Source organism: Hyperoodon ampullatus (assembly GCF_949752795.1).
Source record: "Hyperoodon ampullatus genome assembly, chromosome: 5".
NCBI classification, from domain to species: Eukaryota; Metazoa; Chordata; class Mammalia; order Artiodactyla; family Ziphiidae; genus Hyperoodon; species Hyperoodon ampullatus.
This window is the reverse complement of record NC_136918.1, coordinates 144,512,199-144,530,959: the sequence shown is the minus strand read 5'-3', so window position 1 is coordinate 144,530,959 and position 18,761 is coordinate 144,512,199. Positions and strand designations below refer to the sequence as shown.

The 18,761-nt window shown below is 45.1% G+C and overlaps 1 protein-coding gene across 3 annotated transcripts in view; it reads right to left on the bottom strand.

Moving 5' to 3' along the window:
- The window catches only part of TRAPPC10 (trafficking protein particle complex subunit 10), a gene marked incomplete at both ends in the record, with an annotated part of 89,275 nt that overhangs the window by 37,834 nt on the left and 32,680 nt on the right, over nucleotides 1–18,761 (bottom strand). For 2 of the 3 annotated variants that reach the window (XM_079704840.1, XM_079704841.1), the window contains 4 exons: nucleotides 2,309–2,420; nucleotides 4,622–4,817; nucleotides 8,983–9,179; nucleotides 17,921–18,056. In XM_079704840.1, the coding sequence (XP_079560966.1) occupies nucleotides 2,309–2,420; nucleotides 4,622–4,817; nucleotides 8,983–9,179; nucleotides 17,921–18,056 (641 nt within the window). Of the gene's footprint in view, nucleotides 1–2,308; nucleotides 2,421–4,621; nucleotides 4,818–6,476; nucleotides 6,669–8,982; nucleotides 9,180–17,920; nucleotides 18,057–18,761 lie in introns of all 3 variants that reach the window. The other variant, XM_079704839.1, reaches the window with a different exon arrangement.

Genomic DNA, 18,761 nt, shown 5'->3' with positions numbered 1-18,761 from the left:
CGGGACAGGGTGGTGACCGCAAGGACACCCACTGGGTACCTGGCACCTGGTGATGAGCACTAAGGGACAGGACGTCGGCCACGGGGCACAACGCCGTACCAGGTCCAGAAGGTCCTAAGCAGGTCAGGATGCAATCAGAGACGGCCAGGCCGAGGGTCAGGGACACCTCAGGCTCTGCGGTCAGCCGGTCCCAGGAGGAGGGGCGAGGCCGGGGCGGGAGCATGCTGAGCGTGCTGTGCGGCTCATCTTCCTTCATCTCCGCACTTTTCCTGACCTATTTAAGCCCCACGCCTGTCTCAACTCAACCACATCAATACCCAAGCCGCGCTCCTAGAGGAAGGGACGGCAGGCACAGGGAAGACATGGTAGCAGGAAGCGGAGGGGAAAAATTCTCTAACTGTCAAACATTTCCAGTAAGACTCCTCGATTTTAACTTACAGCCCTAAGACTCAAATGTGATCTTAAAATAAATATACGAATCTACAATAACAAGTCACTCGACCTTTATGAAAAAATTTTTAATCTACGCTTCTCACTCCAAAGGAGAGGCGTCACGCCATCTAATTCTACGTTCTCTTCCGGAAGTGACTTGACACTGGCACGCTGACGTTACTATGTGTCTGAAGTGCCCAATGCAGCAGAGCATCCTTTACTGATCTGAACTTAGACTCAGCTGATTCAGTGCCCACTAAGTGAGGTGTCCCCCACCCATCTGGGCCCCCTCCCCAGCAGGTCCCTCTGCCGGGGCCCCCACCCCCAGCGCTCTCCTGGCTCCCCCCACACTTCAGTCAGGCTTCTCCTCGGAGAGCCTCCCAGGCCATCTGTCTAACACTAAACAGCACCTACCATCACCTACCCCTGCACCTGTGTCCTCTTCCACAGGCCACACTTACTGGTCTCACTACCTGACTTTAAGTCACACTTTTGTTTTTCTGTTTCTGTTTCCCCTTCATGTAAACTCCATAAAAGAAGGAATTTTGTTTTGTTCCCTACTGCATTTAGAACAGGGCCTGGCACAGAGTGGGCTCTCAGGAAGTATCTGTTGCATGAATGAACAAAAATGAGCAATATTATTTAGCTCCTAAAGTTGGTCCAGGCTTACTCTTGGATTTTAAATTGCCCCAGGTTTATTTTAAAACTGAGAGAACAAAGAAATTATGTAAAATATAATGTAAGAAACATGTGAGCTATCTGAGATATATATGTATAATATGGATATGTAAGATACAAGAAATGGAATTTTACCTCTTCTAAATTTTTAAAACTTAATTGGTGAATACTTTGCTTTGGTTATATGCTTATGTTTGTATCTCAGCAAAGTAAGGAGATCCAAACCTGAACTGCATAAAAACTATTTTGGAGTGGGACTCAGTGGGAGACGTTTCATCACTCCCAGGACAAGGGCGGTGTCCACAGCCCACGCTGACTGTCCCAGCACCTCACTCCCTACAGGTCTCCCAGCAGACACTACGGTGGCTCCTTGGAATCATGCCTTTCTTCAGACACTGTGACAAGGGTTCTCAAAAGAAGCCCCAACAAAGATGTCTATCACAGCACTGCTTGTGGTAGCAAGAGCGGAAACAACCCAAATGTCCAGCACCAGTGGGCTGAATGAAGTCTAACGAATCCACACCGTGAAGCACTCTGCAGCTCTTATCAGAAATAGCTTAGAACCTGATCTGTTAGCTTGAAGAGATGCCTGTGATGGACTGTTAGTAAGAACAACAAGCTACAGACAAAGGTCATGATAATATGATGCCATTTCCTTCAAAATAAATATCAAGCAAAGAACAGTGAGCACAATTATAAACGTTTTCTTTGTATGTGGGTCACTGTGCTAGTTTTGTATTTTTAGAAGACTTTAAGACATCGTTTAAAAGTTTAAAAGCAAGATGAACACCCTTTACAATGGTGTCATGTAGGACTCACTGTAATGAACCCTCGAATATTACAAAGACAACCTCTCAACAGAAGAAAAAGATTCCCACTCTTATGCTAGCAAGGAGGCACAGAATCAGAAGCAACACTAGCCAGCTGTCGGTTGTAGAAATGACACTTTATATCTAAAAAACAACTCCTTAAACACTTTCATTTCTCACGATTCTTCTACAAGTGTAAGTGACTAATTCTTAATTCTCACTTCATTTCCTATAGGAACCATGGGAATATACTGTACATACTGTTTTTCAAAAAACAACAACAAAAGATGATTTAATCATTAGGTAAATAAACAGCAGCTTCCATACTATTCAAAAGTGGGGAAAGCTAAGCTGAGAAAAGAATTTGTTTCTAAAACTTCATTACTCACCCCCAGCACCAAAGTTGACAACATACTGAGAAAACAGAGCGTCCAGTTCATCGTACTGCACCAGGGCATCTTCAAACTGCTGTAGCATCTCAAAAACAAAGGCAAGTTCCTCCTATTTACCCAAAACAAGTTAAAAAAAAAAAGCAAAAATATAAATCAGTGTTTTAAAACAAGTAGCTATGAAAGATTACAACAGAGAAAAGCATGCAGCATAATGAATAACGCTTGTGCTATACCAAGAAAAGATCAATTTAATGACCACACATGTCAACATTTATGCACACACAGAGAGAAGACCAGAAAGAAGCAGGGAACGGCCAACATCATGATCTCTGGAGTTTCTGCATGACCTACCAGCAGACTGGGCCTGACTGGTCAGCCTCACGTCCTCGGTATTTCCCTGGCCCCCAGACACACACTTTTTCATTAGAATTCCACTATATGGAAGAGCAGAATCTTCTCCTCCATTTACCTGTTTATTTATACCTATATAGACTCATGGATATGAATTTTACCCCACGGGTTGAGACCCAAGTCTCTTAGTAGTTATCCTGTTGCACAAACTGCTCCCGCTTTGGCCACTGAGGGGGCTCATGGAGGTGGTGCGTGTCTTCTTCTGACAGACCTCCACCTTTCTTGTGCACCTCTTAACTTTCTGGTTCTACACGATACTGTATTTTCCCTACACCAGCCCTGGAATCAACCACTTCCACAGGAGCCCTGGCACCTCTGATTGGAGAATGCAGTTTAGAAACCAAGATCTTGGCACTGAGTGTGTTCATTGCTACTGAGGTGTCATTTCTTTCTAGGCCCCATCAGAGGAGAGAGCAAGGAAATATATGTACATGTATTAAGCCTCACGTACACATACCTCTGTATTTGTGACTCTATCTAGCCAGCAGCCATCTAAACATGGGTTCACACTGATTCTAAACCAGCACCACTGGGTTCATTTAGACTCCCTCTTTCCTGGTTTGTTACTCTTAAAAAATAAGTTTAATAAGCTAGAAGGGTAAAGAGACAGGGAAATCTGAAAGATCTGTCATTGGTCAATCATACAGGGAATTATGAACACATTCAAATTCCCTTATGTGACCAAAATCATCCAAATACCACTAAGACAGAAGCATCAGAATAAGAGATAAACTTCAAAATTTCTAATGAGAATTGGTCTTTATTTATTCAAAGTGCGTTATTTCTTCAGTGATTAATACACAAGTGATGTTTAAATATAAAATTACACTTTTTCAGTCAAAACATGGTGAACAAGAACAAGGAATTCTAAGAGTAACATTATTATCACTCTGCAGTGTTAAGAAGGTGTCCTTCCCCAAACTACTCTATTACACATCCCTTTGTTCTCTTAAGACTTTTCTTCGTAAAAGAGAAAGAGTTGGGACTTCCCTGGTGGCACAGTGGTTAAGAATCCGCCTGCCAATGCAGGGGACACGGATTCGATCCCTGGTCTGGGAAGATCCCACATGCTGCAGAGCAACTAAACCCGTGCGCCACAACTACTGAGCCTGTGCCCTAGAGCCCGCGAGCCACAACTACTGAGCCCACGAGCCACAACTACTGAGCCCACGAGCCACAACTACTGAAGCCCGCGCACCTAGGGCCCATGCTCCGCAACAAGAGAAGCCACCGCAATGAGAAGCCCACGCACCACAACTAAGAACAGCCCCTGCTCGACACAACTAGAGAAAGCCCGCGCACACCAACGAACACCCAACACAGCCAATAATAATAATAATAAATAAATAAATAAATAATTTTTTTTTTTAAAGAGAGAAAGACTTGATTACAGACCATACTTTTGTAAACTAGAGTAAAGAAACCAGCTTAAGACAATCTTTTATTGGAACCCAAGGTTATAAAACAAAACTACAGAAGAAACGCTCTTGGGAAGTCATAATTTAATCACAGCGCCAGGCAGGGAGTGGGTGTCTTTGATCATCACCACTGCTGGGACTCCTGTGCCTAAGCCTTGTCCACGGTAGACACCCCAGGAGGCCCGAGACACTAACAAAACCAGAACTACTCTGAGGACAAGGCCATTTCATAAAAGGCTAGATGCCAAGCTCTGAAGCAGCAGGGCAGCGGACGGAATGATTACTCAGCAGAGACCATCTCTGATCCTCTGCTTAAGAAGCCAAGAGAATGAAGCATCATTTGTTACCTACTGTATTGTCTTTTGGTTTTAAAAACTATGTCACTATGAATTCCCAAAAGAGAGCTGCCTTATTCATACAGAATGAAAGAGGGAACGCGAGGAGAAGGAAACAGCCTAGTTCTGTGTGATCAGCCAAGTACCTGCACCATGAAATAGTCGCAGAAGCTCCAGCCTGGCTCGGTCCTCCTCTCCCTCAAGGTCCTCATGTCATCCTCAAACTTGCCTAGGTTTTTGGTAAAAGACATAAGAAGCAGTGTCCTGAGTTTGGTCAGGAAAGCATTCCAGGATTCCTGAGTTCGGGAGGAGTCCTTCAAGGGGTCGGAGAGCACGACACACCTGTGGAGAGATGAACGGACTGTGGAGAAACCACCGCAAGCACAGAACCGCTGCCCCACGGCTACCACTTTCCTGGGGCGCAGGTTGACTTCCTCCCTCCCCTTCCTTCTTCCTTCTTTAACGGGTAAAAAACATTAGGCAGGTGGTGAGAAATCAGATTAGGAAAAGGCTTCATCGTGAACTGATCTAATGCCACGTGAACAGTCAGTGCTGTTCCCAAGAGTGCTGCTGTAGAATGGACTGGAAAGGGGGAGAGGGATTTATGGTGAGTCTTGAGTCTTAGATCCCGTCTCCAGGGCTCTCTGTAAAATAAGACGATCGTACCTCACTCAGTTCCCAAACCCCATTTGCCCTGCCCTCTTCCAAAACCTTTCGGCTCCTTGTAACTGACAGAGACTAAAATGTAGATGTTTTAACGCGGCACACGAGGCCCAGGACAACGCGGACCAACCCGGCTGGCCAGCTTGGGTTCCTACCATCTCCAGCTCAAGCCCACGCAGCTTCTCACGCTCTCCCGTCTTTTTACCCAGCACCTTCCCCGCACAGCCCTGCTCAGCTGACACACCCTCACTGAGCCTCTCCCCCAGCCCCACCCCCGCTGCTCTGCGCTTGGCCCCACTGCGATTCCACGATTCCACGATTCCACGACCACAGCAGCCGGTGCGCCCTGGAAACACCTCCTCTCTTTGCCGGTCTGTTTCTCTCACCAGACTGTGAGCGCCTCGAGAGCAGCGTCAATAAATACTTGATAAATAAAGGCTTAGAGAGATATTGCTTAACTTGTAGGTATAATACAAGTTCACGACAAAAAGACTTTGTATGCATGGTGCAAAAATATCAAAGGCATAAAATTACAAGCGTTCCCAGTGGATTTGGAAAAGGCAGCACATTCATCCGCGAGACTAGAAAAGGTAACTTTCTTCATCCTTGAGAACAATACTTCAGAAAGATGAATAAATCTGAACTCAGAAATAACTTTTAAATATTGATGCTATGAGTTTCAACATTCCTCCTCTGTAAATATTTTACCTGAACTACCAGCAAGGAGCAAAATGAACAGATTCTAAGTTTCATTTTCTCTGGGCTCCATCATACCTCTTGGAGGGAGGACTAAAGCTATGGATTATAAATCAGTGGACAAAGGGTGAAACAGCCATAGTCTAGGTGGTCCACCAGGTGAGCAATCAGTACCAAGAAGAAAATTTTTAAGTCGGTGGCCGGCTTTAATCCAGTCATTCCATCCCCACTAGATTCTGTTTCTTCCCCTGAAAGATAAAGGGGTCCAGTCAGCTCACTCCTAAGCCCCCTCCCTCAAAGGACTAACATGTATTCATTCACTATATGAGCTGCGAGGGTCTATCAGCTCAGCAGTTTCTCCTTAAGGCATTCTCAAGGATTATAATCCATGTTTATTCCCGACCAGACACAGAGTTCTCTATACCTACAAGGGGTAGATGAAACAGGAAACTGACACAAACACCAATCACCAAAACGGCATTTTCCTTCAGTGACCTGGTGCGTACCAATCAGACAATGTATTCATTACGCTCTCCACCCCTCATGCCCTTCAACATGTACTGTGTCTACTACATCTTCTTCTTCTCTTATTAATTAATACAACAAACTCTGCTTCAGAAAGTCACATCGAGCGTAGTTAACTGAGAAAGGGAGAACCCAAAACAGCTCCTCAAGTGAGGCCCGGTGGAGTCTGATCTGGAGTCGAGCAGCGTCCACACGGCACGCGGCTGCACGGCAAGGAGCTCCCGGCCGGGGTCTCCGCCAGTCACGGGGACGCTGCTGGCACAGACAATTAACACACGACCCTCTGCTTCAGCAACACTTACCAAAAGCCTGAAAATGCACAAAAACTTTCACCAAGCAATTTTCCTTTTAGGGAGTTATCCTAAGGAAATAATTAAGGATGTAGATAACATCTGAGCTAGAATGATGTTTATAATTTTGTAATAATAGGTAAGCAATAACTTGTAAGTCCAGCAGAGGACTGTATAAATAACTTATAGTGCATTAATACTATGGACTACTATATAGTAACTAACAATAATAGTGTAGAAATACATTTACTGTTCAAAGAGAACATTCTGTATTAAGTGAAATCTCTACTTTTAAGTACAGATTTGTCAAAGGTGGCTTTGCAAATTCATGAAAATCAAACTGTTAGAAGGCATCTCTAAATATTGAAGATGAAATGTTAAAAATTTTAGTAAGTTAAATTTTTCGTATAAAAAATAGTCATTAAAAGCAAGTTAGTCTTAAATGGGCCTAGCAGAAACATACTTTTGGAAATTAGATAAAATTATAATGTAGACAAAAATAATAAATAAGCGCTTCAAAAAAATCATTACACAATTTGAACTTTTCATAAGTTTAGACTAACGCACCCCATTAGTACCAATTTATTTACTTAACAAAATCCCAAACAAATACGATTTCTTTTGTTATATTAAAAACCACTCAAGGACTTCCCTGGTGGTGCAGTGCTTAAGAATCCTCCTGCCAATGCGGGGGACACGGGTTCGAGCCATGGTCTGGGAAGATCCCACATGCCGCGGAGCAACTAAGCCCCTGCGCCACAACTACTGAGCCCGCACACCTAGAAGCCCGTGCTCCGCAACAAGAGAAGCCACCGCAACGAGAAGCCTGCACACCGCAACAAAGAGTAGCCCCTGCACGCCACAACTAGAGGAAGCCCGTGTGCAGCTACGAAGACCCAATGCAGCCAAAAAACAAATAAGTTAATTAATTAAAAAATAAAACAAAACAAAACAAAAAAGCACCACTCAGAGGCCATTCGGGTTTGACTTTGGGCTCCCCCCGTCTCAGCATCCCCTGCGGCCCACTTCCCCTCAGATGGTAAAGCTGCTCTCTTCCCTACAGGCCTTACGGCCGTCCGCTCTTCTTCCAGAGCAAAAATGTTCGTACACCTAGAGAGGAAAAGGACCCTCAGTAATGGAGCATCTAGCAGAATGTTAAACTGACTCCTCTGAGATAACTAATGCATGAATAACAGACCTCAGAAAAAAATCCCCGCAAGTCCAGACTGAGTGCGGTTTCCCTAAGGTGAAGTGTAAGCGCAACCATCTAATTCCAACTTTAAATAAAGCAGGTCTGAACATTACCGTGTACCCAGTATTGTGTGGAACACAGAAAGGAAGCCCACACATGGCTCCCTCCCCGAAGAACTGTCAGCTCATCAGGTGGAGCTGACACAGGATGCGGTCAAGTGGCAGCCACGTGGCAGGGTCTGCTTGGGACTCCTGGCCGCACACACCCAGGACCTCTTCCCGTAACTGCTCGCACGTCCTTCATTTCTTACCCCCAGAGCAGGCCAGCTCCTCTACTCCCAGCTCTTGCCGCACTCTGGAAACTTCTGTCTGAGCATCTGCCACTGTGGTGACCACAAGTGTGATGACTTGGGTGTGAACTAATGCCCGCCTCTGCCACTAGATGACGCAGTACCAGAGCAGGGACGAGGCTCACCACGGCATTCCCAGCACCTCAAGTGCTAAACTGCCAGATACAGACTAAAACTGGCCATGTGTTGAGATGCACTGGCCGGCACAGCTAGGCATGGACTCACTGAAGAGACAGGAAGTGAGCTACCAGCAGGAGAGAACAGGGCCCAGACATGGCTTGAGCAAGAGCGAAAAGTAAGTCCAGGCACTGAAGTAGCCACCAAAGTCTCAGGTTCCCTTTTAAAGTTTCTGAAGAAGATTAAACCAGCATTTTATAACTTCTGTCTTAAGGAACTCTTACTAGGTGTTAAGGTAAACAAAGCACAGGGTCCCAGCACCAAGAAACGCCCAAGGAGCCCTGCTGTACCCAGGCTGCAGACTTCTCAGAGCCCTTCCTGTGCTAACACCCATCACCGGCCTTCCAAGGGGACCCACTGTGGTCTCTCCCACGGTCACCAAGCCTCAGGGCCTCCCCTGCCAGGCAACCCGTGGCAGATGACTGTTCAGAGTTTCTCGCCAGCCAGCCAGGAACTCCACGAGGAGAGGGACCTAGTCTGCTCTTCAGCACCCATCACATGCTCAGTGTCAGGCATCGGACAGGTGCTCACACAGCAAATATTTACTACCTGGAAGCCAGTAAACTGTATCATCCAGACATCCGCCCAAAGAGGTAAAAAGAAACATGCACTTACCTGTCACTCTGTTTATTACAAAAATCGTTTCTTATTTTGTCCACAATGGAAGTTCGGGGAAGGATGTTGGTTTTGTTTTTTTTCTTGGCATCATTTTCAACTACCACTATTAACCAGTCCACGGAGCTGTGAGCTTTCAGAACATTCTGCCACTTGGTGAGGTCATCTTTTACTGTAGCTTTATACACCTCAGTATCCTGAAAATAAATAATTCACTGTGAAAGCAGGTTAGTTAATGTCCTTTAGTTCATATGGCAAATGTGTCCAATAACGGAAGACAGCGTGCTTTCCTGCTCCGGGATGGGGACACTGCACGGAGAGCCCGGCGCTGGTCCCGGCGGCTGGCACTCTGGGCAGGCTCAGCACCACACCCCAGGTGTGCACTGTCCCCGAGACCAGGGAGGCCGAGGGGAGGGCTTCCAGCGTCACAGAGGCAGAGGCGGAGAGGCAAAGGGCCGAGCAAGCTGCCCACAGCAACACAGTCTGCTAACTAAGTGGGGACTTTAAAACCCAGGTCTGCAGGGCCAGAGGCCACAGGCCCAAGCACAAGAGGGTCCCAACACGGCCACAGCCCCGCCCTGATGGGAGAGGCGAGTGGCTGTGGAGCCCCCAGAACCACTCTAACCTCAGTGCCACATGCAGGCCACGTCGGGGGCAAGGCAGCTTCAGAGGCGAACCCGAGTAAAGAGGACACGCTAGGGCTTTTGCAAGTGGTCCTCGTTCCCATGCATCGACAGGGGAGCCGGCCTGGGCCTGAGAACCAAAGCTGCTCCGGACTCAGGGCACCACACAGCAGCCTGCGCAAACGCCAACAAGGCGAGCCTTGGCTCTCCTCCAGGGAGAAGCAGGGAAACAGAAGTCTCCCTTGCTTTGTAACTCTGTTTACATCTGACGTTATGCTCCGTGAATCCACTAAGCGGATTCAGAGTGAAAAAACCAAGACGCTTAACTCATTTCAATATGAGGCACTTAAAAACCTTTGGAAACTATAACTCATAGCTACTGGCTAAATATATGCTTTCCCCTCTTTTAACAGAAAGATTCCTTACTATCCTGCTTGTATTTTCTCTGGATGTTCTAGTCTCTCTCGAGTAACACTCATGTGATTGATCCATGAATGAGTTAAATCTCAAATTCTGTATCAAGTCCCTCCTTTCGTTTAATTAATAAGTGAAAAGTTCCAAAAGGCAGTACTTAAAAAATTTAAAAACTGCTATGTCCTCAGTTTAAATTTGAAATAAGTACAATCTGAAAAAGATCTTTTGGTTAAAAATTAAAAGGAAAACCATCCTGCAAAACTCTCATTTCTGTGAACTAATATCCAACAGTACCATACACGCATACTGCGTATTTTCCATACAACGGCCGTGCTTAGGACTGGAAGCTTAGATTTTACAATGCTGGTGCTCTGTCGAAACCCAGATGCATGACGCCTGGAAAGTGAAACCAGAAGGCCAGGGGGCTGCAGCCACAGACCCCGGCAGCTTTAAAATCAAGGCGCAGACACAAATCACAGGGCGGACAAGGGGCGGTGAGGAGCCCTGACAAGCTCCAAGGCCGTCCCGGGGCCAGTTCAGGGCGCCCTTCACCAGAATCCACGCTAAGGAGAGGTGGCCGCACCCCAAGGGGACACCAGCCCCTCTCCTGGGGACATTCTGGGGCAGCTTACCGGGACTCTTGGGAAGAGGCCTCGCTGAGCGGCCGGCTGGACAGAGTCCCCCAAAGTTCTGGCGGAATCGGGAGGACAGAACCCAGTCCATCACTCACGGCAGTGAGCAAACAGCGAACATTCCTAAAAAGACTCACTGACTCTGCAGAAGAGGAACCCAAGCTGAGCCACTGAGGTTAAGGGTCTCTCAGGAAACCGCAGCAAAGAGAGGAAGACGCCATCACAGGGAAGGGAGGGGGACGAAGGGGTCCTAGTGGGGAGCAGCCGCCTCGGCGCCAGAGCCAAGCCGGGCGAGGAGGGCATCACAGCGCAGATGACAAAGGACTGGGGGCTGGCTTGGGGTGTCCCAGGACAAGTAGGGCAAACAGGGCCTCCGAGGGGGGTCATGGGTCACATGAGGTGGGGAGGGGGTGATCCATCAGAGCGTCAGCCCAGAGCGGGGGGGGGCACCCACGCCACAGGGCAGCAGGACAGCAGTGACAGGAGAAGGTTCACAGGCAGCGATGATTCCAATAAGTAAACCTATGGAGGATAATGAGTGCCCGGCTTCTCCAAGCCGGAGAAGGGAGTTACAAGTATGGAAAGGGAAGGAACTATGTCTCAAGTAGTATAATATGACTTGAAGGAAAGAGGTGTAACTTCCAGTGTATACTATAAACCAGAGTCCCCCAACCCCCCGGGCCAAGGACTGGTACCGGTCGTGCCTATTAAGAACGGGGCCACACAGCAGGAGGTGAGCAGTGGGCGAGCGAGCGAAGCTTCGTCTGCCGCTCCCCATCGCTCCCCATCACTCACATCACCGCCTGAACTATCCCCCCACTCCACCCCCCGTCCTTGGAAAAACTGTCTTCAACAAAACCAGTCCCTGGTGCCAAAAAGGTTGGGGAGCGCTGCTATAAACCATAAAGCAACTAGTGGAATAACATAACAAAGAGTTTTACTTTTAAATCTAAACTCCTAAACATTGTCAACTTGCTCCAAAAAGTTTTCTTAAAAGATGGTAATCAAAACTATCAATAGGGCTTCCCTGGTGGCGCAGTGGTTGAGAGTCCGCCTGCCAATGCAGGGGACACAGGTTTGAGCCCTGGTCCGGGAAGATCCCGCATGCCATGGAGCAACTAAGGCCGTGCACCACAACTACTAAGCCTGCACTCTAGAGCTCTCGAGCCACAACTACTGAGCCCGCGTGCCACAACTACTGAAGCCTGCGCACTGCAACGAAGAGTAGCCCCCACTCCCACAACTAGAGAAAGTTCACACGCAGCAACAAATACCCAACCTGGCCAAGAAAATTAATTAAGTAATTAAAATTAAAATTTAAAAAAACTATCAATAAAACAAAACAAAAGGGCTTCCCTGGTGGCGCAGTGGTTGAGAGTCCGCCTGCCGATGCAGGGGACACGGGTTCGTGCCCCGGTCCGGGAGGATCCCACATGCTGCGGAGCGCCTGGGCCTGTGAGCCATGGCGGCTGAGCCTGCGCGTCCGGAGCCTGTGCTCCGCAACGGGAGAGGCCACAGCAGTGAGAGGCCCGCGTACCACAAAAAAACAAAAACAAAACCAAACCAAACCAAACCAAAAAAAACTAAAACAAAACAAAACAACCCCACAGGCTCCCGACTAGAAAACAAGTTTAAGGGAAACAAACACCATCATCCATAATGCCCACAAAAACTACACCTAGCAAAAAAATGCAAGACTTTTATGAAAAACTATGACACGTTACGAAAACATAAAAAAGCCATAAAGAATGGAGAAACAAACCAGGTTCCCAGAGAAGATTCATGATCATTAAAATTCTTCTCAGATGAACGTGTAACTTTTTCAAGACAATCCCAATCAAAACACCTCAGTCTTTTGTTTTTTTTCTTTTCAGCACTGTTCCAGTTACCTATGGCTTTGTAACAAACCCCTACAATACGCAGTGGTCCAGATCTGCTCACAGACCTGCACCCTGGAGATTTGGTGGACAGCTCATCTGCCCCACATGGTGTCAGCTGTGGCACTGGAAGGCTGGGAGCGAGATGGCAATGACATGTCTGCTGATGGACGCTAGCTTGCTGACAGCATCTGCCGGGGCTGGGAGTGCACACCTCCAGATGGCCTTCCCACAGGGGCACTGACTTCCTCTGAGAATGGTGGCTGGGATCTGACAGCAAGCATCCCAAGAGGACGCAGCAAAAGATATATTCCCTTTTAGGACAGTCTCAAGAGTCATAGCTTCCCTTCTGCCAGTCAGACCCACCCAGATTCAATTGGAGGAGACACAGACCCAGGCTCTCATGGCAGGAATGTCACTGCCATGCAGAGAAGAACACGTGGGATGGGAGATACTGGTACAGACATTTTTGGAAAATAAAATCTGTACACCTAACAATCGGATTCTAAAATTCATATGAAAGAGAAAATGTATGCTAGCCAAGAGATTTATTTTAAAAGAACAGATATCAGTACATATTATAAAAATGTAATTAAATGTAATTAAAAGTCTGGTCCAGGCATAGAACAGACAATGATCAACAGAACTGATGTGTCCAGAATATTGTGCATAAAGGATACTGCTTTAAAATAAAGGTGACAGGACTTCCCTCGTGGAGCAGTGGTTAAGAATCTGCCTGCCAATGCAGGGGACATGGGTTTGATCCCTGGTCCGGGAAGATCTCACATCAGCGGAGCAATTAAGCCCATGTGCCACAACTACTGAGCCAACGTGCCTAGAGCCCGTGCTCTGCAACAAGAGAAGCCACCACAATGAGAAGCCAGTGCAACGCAACAGAGAGTAGCCCCTGCTCGCCACAACTAGAGAAAGCCCGCGTGCAGCAACGAAGACCCAATGCAGCCAAAAAATATGAATAAATAAATAAATAAATAAAATAAAGTTGACATTTTCGGTAAGTGGGGAAAAGGTAGACTATTATGAATGATATTAGGTCAAGTTGCTCCCCATTTAGACAAATTAGGCACTGAACCCACATTGCTCCTACCATATACAAAAATAACTTGAAGCTATACAGATCCAAATATAGAACACAAATTACAAAAATATTAAAAGAAAACATAGGAGAAAATCAGTTATTATCTTCTGATAGACAAGGCCTTCCTAAACATGAAACACTACTCAGAAACCATGTTTTTAATGACATATTTCACTCCATAAAGATTATAATAGTTATTAATATCCATGCACTAAATAATACATCAACTACCTATATAAAACAGAAACTACAGAAGATGCAGGAGAAATAGAAACATTCTAATAATAGAAGACTTTAACATACCACTGTCAGTTAAAGATAGATCAAGTGAAAAAAACAAAATATAAATGACCTCAACAACATAATCAGTACAAGCTCTTATGGGTACATATTTAATATTACAATCTAAAAACAAAGAAAATACATTCTCAAGCACACATGGAACATCCACAAAGACTTTATTAGGTCACAAAGAAAAAAATTTTTCCTAATAGCAGGAAAGATTAAAAACACCACTCTAATCACAATGCAATAAAATTAGAAATGTTAAAGTGAAAACATTTTTAAACTTCCTTCTGGAGAGTAAAAAACTTTCTGTTAAACTATTGAGTGTAAGGGGCGATACAAACAGAAAATAGAGAATTTCTGAAAAATAATAACAGAAAACGGGGATATATTTAAATTCACATCTTTAAAGACCTATATCACTAAAAATTTAAGAATGAAAATAAATGCATTCCCAACTTAAAAAAAACTAGGAAAAGAACAAAGTAAACTATAAGAAAACAAAAGGAAGGAAATAATAAAAATGGAAGCAGAAATTAATGAGATAGAAAACATGCTAATAGTATATCAGATTAATAAATAAAACTCCTGTTTCTCTGGGGGGGGGGAAAGAAACAACTAATTTAATCAAGGAAGAAAACACAAATATACAAAATAAGAAATAACAATGGGGCAATAACTATTGACACAGAGCTTTTTTTTTTTTTTTTTTTTTTTTTTTTGCGGTACGCGGGCCTCTCACTGTTGTGGCCTTTCCCGTTGCAGAGCACAGGCTCAGGACGCACAGGCTCAGCGGCCATGGCTCACGGGCCTAGCCGCTCCACGGCATGTGGGATCTTCCCAGACTGGGGCACGAACCCGCGTCCCCTGCATCGGCAGGTGGACTCTCAACCACTGCAACACCAGGGAAGCCCCAGAGCATATTTTAAAAGTTGAAAAAAGACCACTTCATACACCTCAATGGAAAGAAATTTTTAAACTGAAATGTATAATTTCTAAGAAAAATATAGTTTATCAAAATTGACAAATGGCTGAAACAGATCAATTTCCATGGAAGGGATACAGAAAGTGATCAAGGAACTATCCCACAAGAAAGTACCAGGTCCAGATGGTTTCTCGGGAGAACTCCATCAAACCCTAGAGATCAGATAGTACTAGTGCTACGTAAATTGTTTCAGATATAGAAAACAAAAACTTCCAAGTTATTTTTATGAATCAAGTATAACATTGATACCTAAACCTGATAAACACAGTAGGGAAAAAAGTTATACATCAATCACTTGTGAATATATTGATACATGCAAAAAATCCTAAATAATGTGGACACCAATACCACATTAAGAAAATAATACTCTGACCAAGTGGAATATGCCAGGAATGCAAGTATGGTTCAATAATAAGAAACCCATTAATGTAATTCAACAAATTAGTAGATGTAAGTGGGAAAAATCATATGATTATCTCCACCAGGTATGAGAAAGCCTTTAACAGGATTCAACAGTGTATTCCTAATAAAAACCCTCGAGAAAATAGGAACGGATGGAAGTTCCTTCATACACTCGCTCAAATTTACCTTATTTCCATAGTCAGTGCCCTACTGTGGGGAGACACCACAGGCATTCCCACTTAAGTCAGGAACAAGGAAAAGATACCCACTGTCTCCACTGCTACTAGACAATGTCTTACAACAGGAAAAGCAATTTGAGGCATAAGAAGTGAAAAGGAAGAAATAAGACTCTCTGCAGGTGACAGGATAGGATATCTGGAAAACCCTAGACTTTGGGGCCTAGAGAACCAATGATAAAACTAACTCAAACAATAAAAGAATTCAGCAAGGTTAACATGAAAAAAATCAATGTCTTCATATACAAAAAAACTAACCAACTAGAAGATATAATGGGAGAGAAAACCCCGTTGACAATAGCAACTAAAAAGTAAAATACTTAGAAAAGTAATTTGAAACTAAAATCCATGTGGAAAAATAAACATGCCAGAGCAACTAGGCAAACACTGAAGAGAATGACCCCTGAAAGAGGACCAGCCCGACCAGGTATGAATGTGGACTGTCAGTCTAGGGAAAGCACGAACTGCAAACTCTGAACTCTTCAAAGCAGGTTTGTTCCTGGCTGTAGTACAGGTGTAGCAATTCTGAAACTATTCTATGCATACTGCAGGACTGAGCGGGTGAGTGAATGTGTTGATGCGTCAGAGCCAGGGTAGATATAAACACGAACAGGGTAAGGCAAGAAAGCCCTGTGGGGTTAGGCTAAAATCAGAGGCATCAGTATCAACTCATGATTTCTAAGACACATGCTTCCCTAGCCCCGTGTAGTCAAAAGGCATAGAAGCGGGGACCCTCCCACAGTGCCAGGGGAACCAGGGCTCTGTGGAAAAAATGGCTGATTCCAGCACAAGGGTGGCAAAGGGACAAGAACCCAGAATACCTTGTTGTGCCAGAAAATTAGAAAGTGCTCAAAAGGACACAGGAGCCAGCTTGAAGTGACTCTCACTGGCCAAATCTGGGACAGCTTGAACATCAAAATAAGTAAGGATAATTGACTATAAAGCACTAAATAAAACAGAAGCCCACACAGGCTCTTCCCAAGAGTAGAGTGCTGACTGATAAATTTGGGGAAGTGGTACATGCAAGCCTTGGTAATGACTGGTGCAGGAAGAATCATCACTCGGGGCTAAATCTGGTCTGGATTTTGGAGGGGTTCCCGTCACTGTGTGACAGGGGTGCCTCCCTGGGCATAAACTGTGCAAACAACATGGCTTATGCTGAACATCTGTATTCCCCCGGGAGTCTAGCCACCCTTGGAGTTTTGCTGTGTGCCAGGCGGAGGCTGCTTATGTGCCTGGCCCAATAAAAACCCTGGGTGCCGAGTCTCCAACGAGCTCCCCTGGTGGACAGCATCTCACACGTGCTATCACACTTGTTCTCGGGAGGAAGCACATCCCACGTGACTCCACTGGGAAAGGCTACAAAGCAAAGTCAGCAAAGGCAAAAGGTGCACGGGGTGAAGGGGAGAACAGGCGTGAGCTTCGAGTCCTTTCTCATTAAAACTACAAAAACGACTTCTGCATCCTCAGTTTCAGGTTAAAATGTCACAGTATGTAACGATTTATATATTTTGTATACTGCTAAATGCTTGTTTTATTAGAGTCAAACAGATAGGGAGAAATGACCCACAGAATTTTCTATTCGTTCATGAAAGAATAATTCCGTCAAGAATGGGTTCACGAACACAGAACTGCCAAGTACGAGTAAAGGCCGCAGTGCCCACAGCTGCAGCATCCCCTCACTTGATGGGCGTCCCAGAGCGCCTCCTGCACCAGACACAGATCGTGAGTTAGGAGACACAGTCCCCTGCCCCCAGAGAGCCCACAAACCAGAACCAAAGACAAACAAGGATTCGCAAGTACAGTAATTGTCATGATGGTGAGTACAGGGTGTTATGAAAACAAAGCTGAAAGTAAATATTAAAAAGACCTAGTGCCCACTAGGCCACAGTGAGATGGCTCACAAGAACTGGAAACACAAGTAAGACTATATTTGGTGATCAGCACGAGTGCCCCGTGCTGGGCCAGAGCAGAAAATAGGCCACGGCAAAGCCACACGCTTGGCGGAAGGATGGAGAAAAGAGAAGACTACCAAAAAATTAAAATTAAAAAGTAAATTTCAAAAAGTATAGCTGTCTTAGCAAAACCCAGACCTCTGCGGGCCTCCCTGGTGGCGCAGTGGTTGAGAGTCCGCCTGCCGATGCAGGGGATACGAGTTCATGCCCCGGTCTGGGAGGATCCCATATGCCGCGGAGCGGCTGGGCCCGTGAGCCATGGCTGCTGAGCCTGCGCATCCGGAGCCTGTGCTCCGCAACGGGAGAGGCCACAACAGTGAGAGGCCCGCGTACCACAAAAAAAAAAAAAAAAAAAAAAAAAACCCAGACCTCTGAATCTTAACCCCATTCCAAGACATGTTCTTGTAACTTTTCCCTTTAAATGAATACTTACACAGCATTCCGTCCAATAAATATGAAGAAAGGGGAACGTGAGCAGAGCTTTGTTTCCTTCTTTGGGCAGCAGCTCCTCTTTGAATTGAACAAAGTTAGATTCTAGGTGAATCATCTTTGGAGCTCGACCATAGGACCTATAAACAATTTTTAACAAGTCACTGAAGAAAATAAGAATGTTTAGCAGAAAGAAAAGGAGAAAACAACAACAACAATTTAATCACATCTATGAGTTCAGAAGTACACATAGGGCACTAAGCCTGAACTGTAGCGATTACATATGCTATCCAAAAAGACGCTGTAACTTAGTTTAAACACAGCCCCCATGGACATGTCAAGGCTCTCCATAAATCTGTCCGCTTTACTTTGCTTGCAACACAGACTTCTGAGAAAAACGGATGTTAACCTACAGTCACTATAAAAGAAGAAAGGAGTTTCCCAATTGTCAAAAGTGCTGTGTGAAGCTATCAAAGCTTTAAACTGCTCTAATACTTTTGCGACAACCGGTATTATCCAAAAAAGAGAACTGTCTGGTGAAAAAGAACAGGTTTCGTTCACGTAGCATAAATAAAATAGTGGTAACCAGCCTCCTCCATTTTTTCTCAACCCAAGAACAAAGGACACAGAGAGAAATCCCACAAGCTGCACTCATCTAACCTATGGCTATCAGAGGGTATGGATGCTGTTTTATTATACTTGTAAAAATAAATTATGCTACATACATCTTTTTTCCATACCTCTATTTTCCACCTCTAGTAGTTGTATCTCTTTTAAATATCTATAGCTGGATTTTGTACTTTTTATCCAATCTAAGGAGTCTCGGTGATTAATAAGCTAAAACC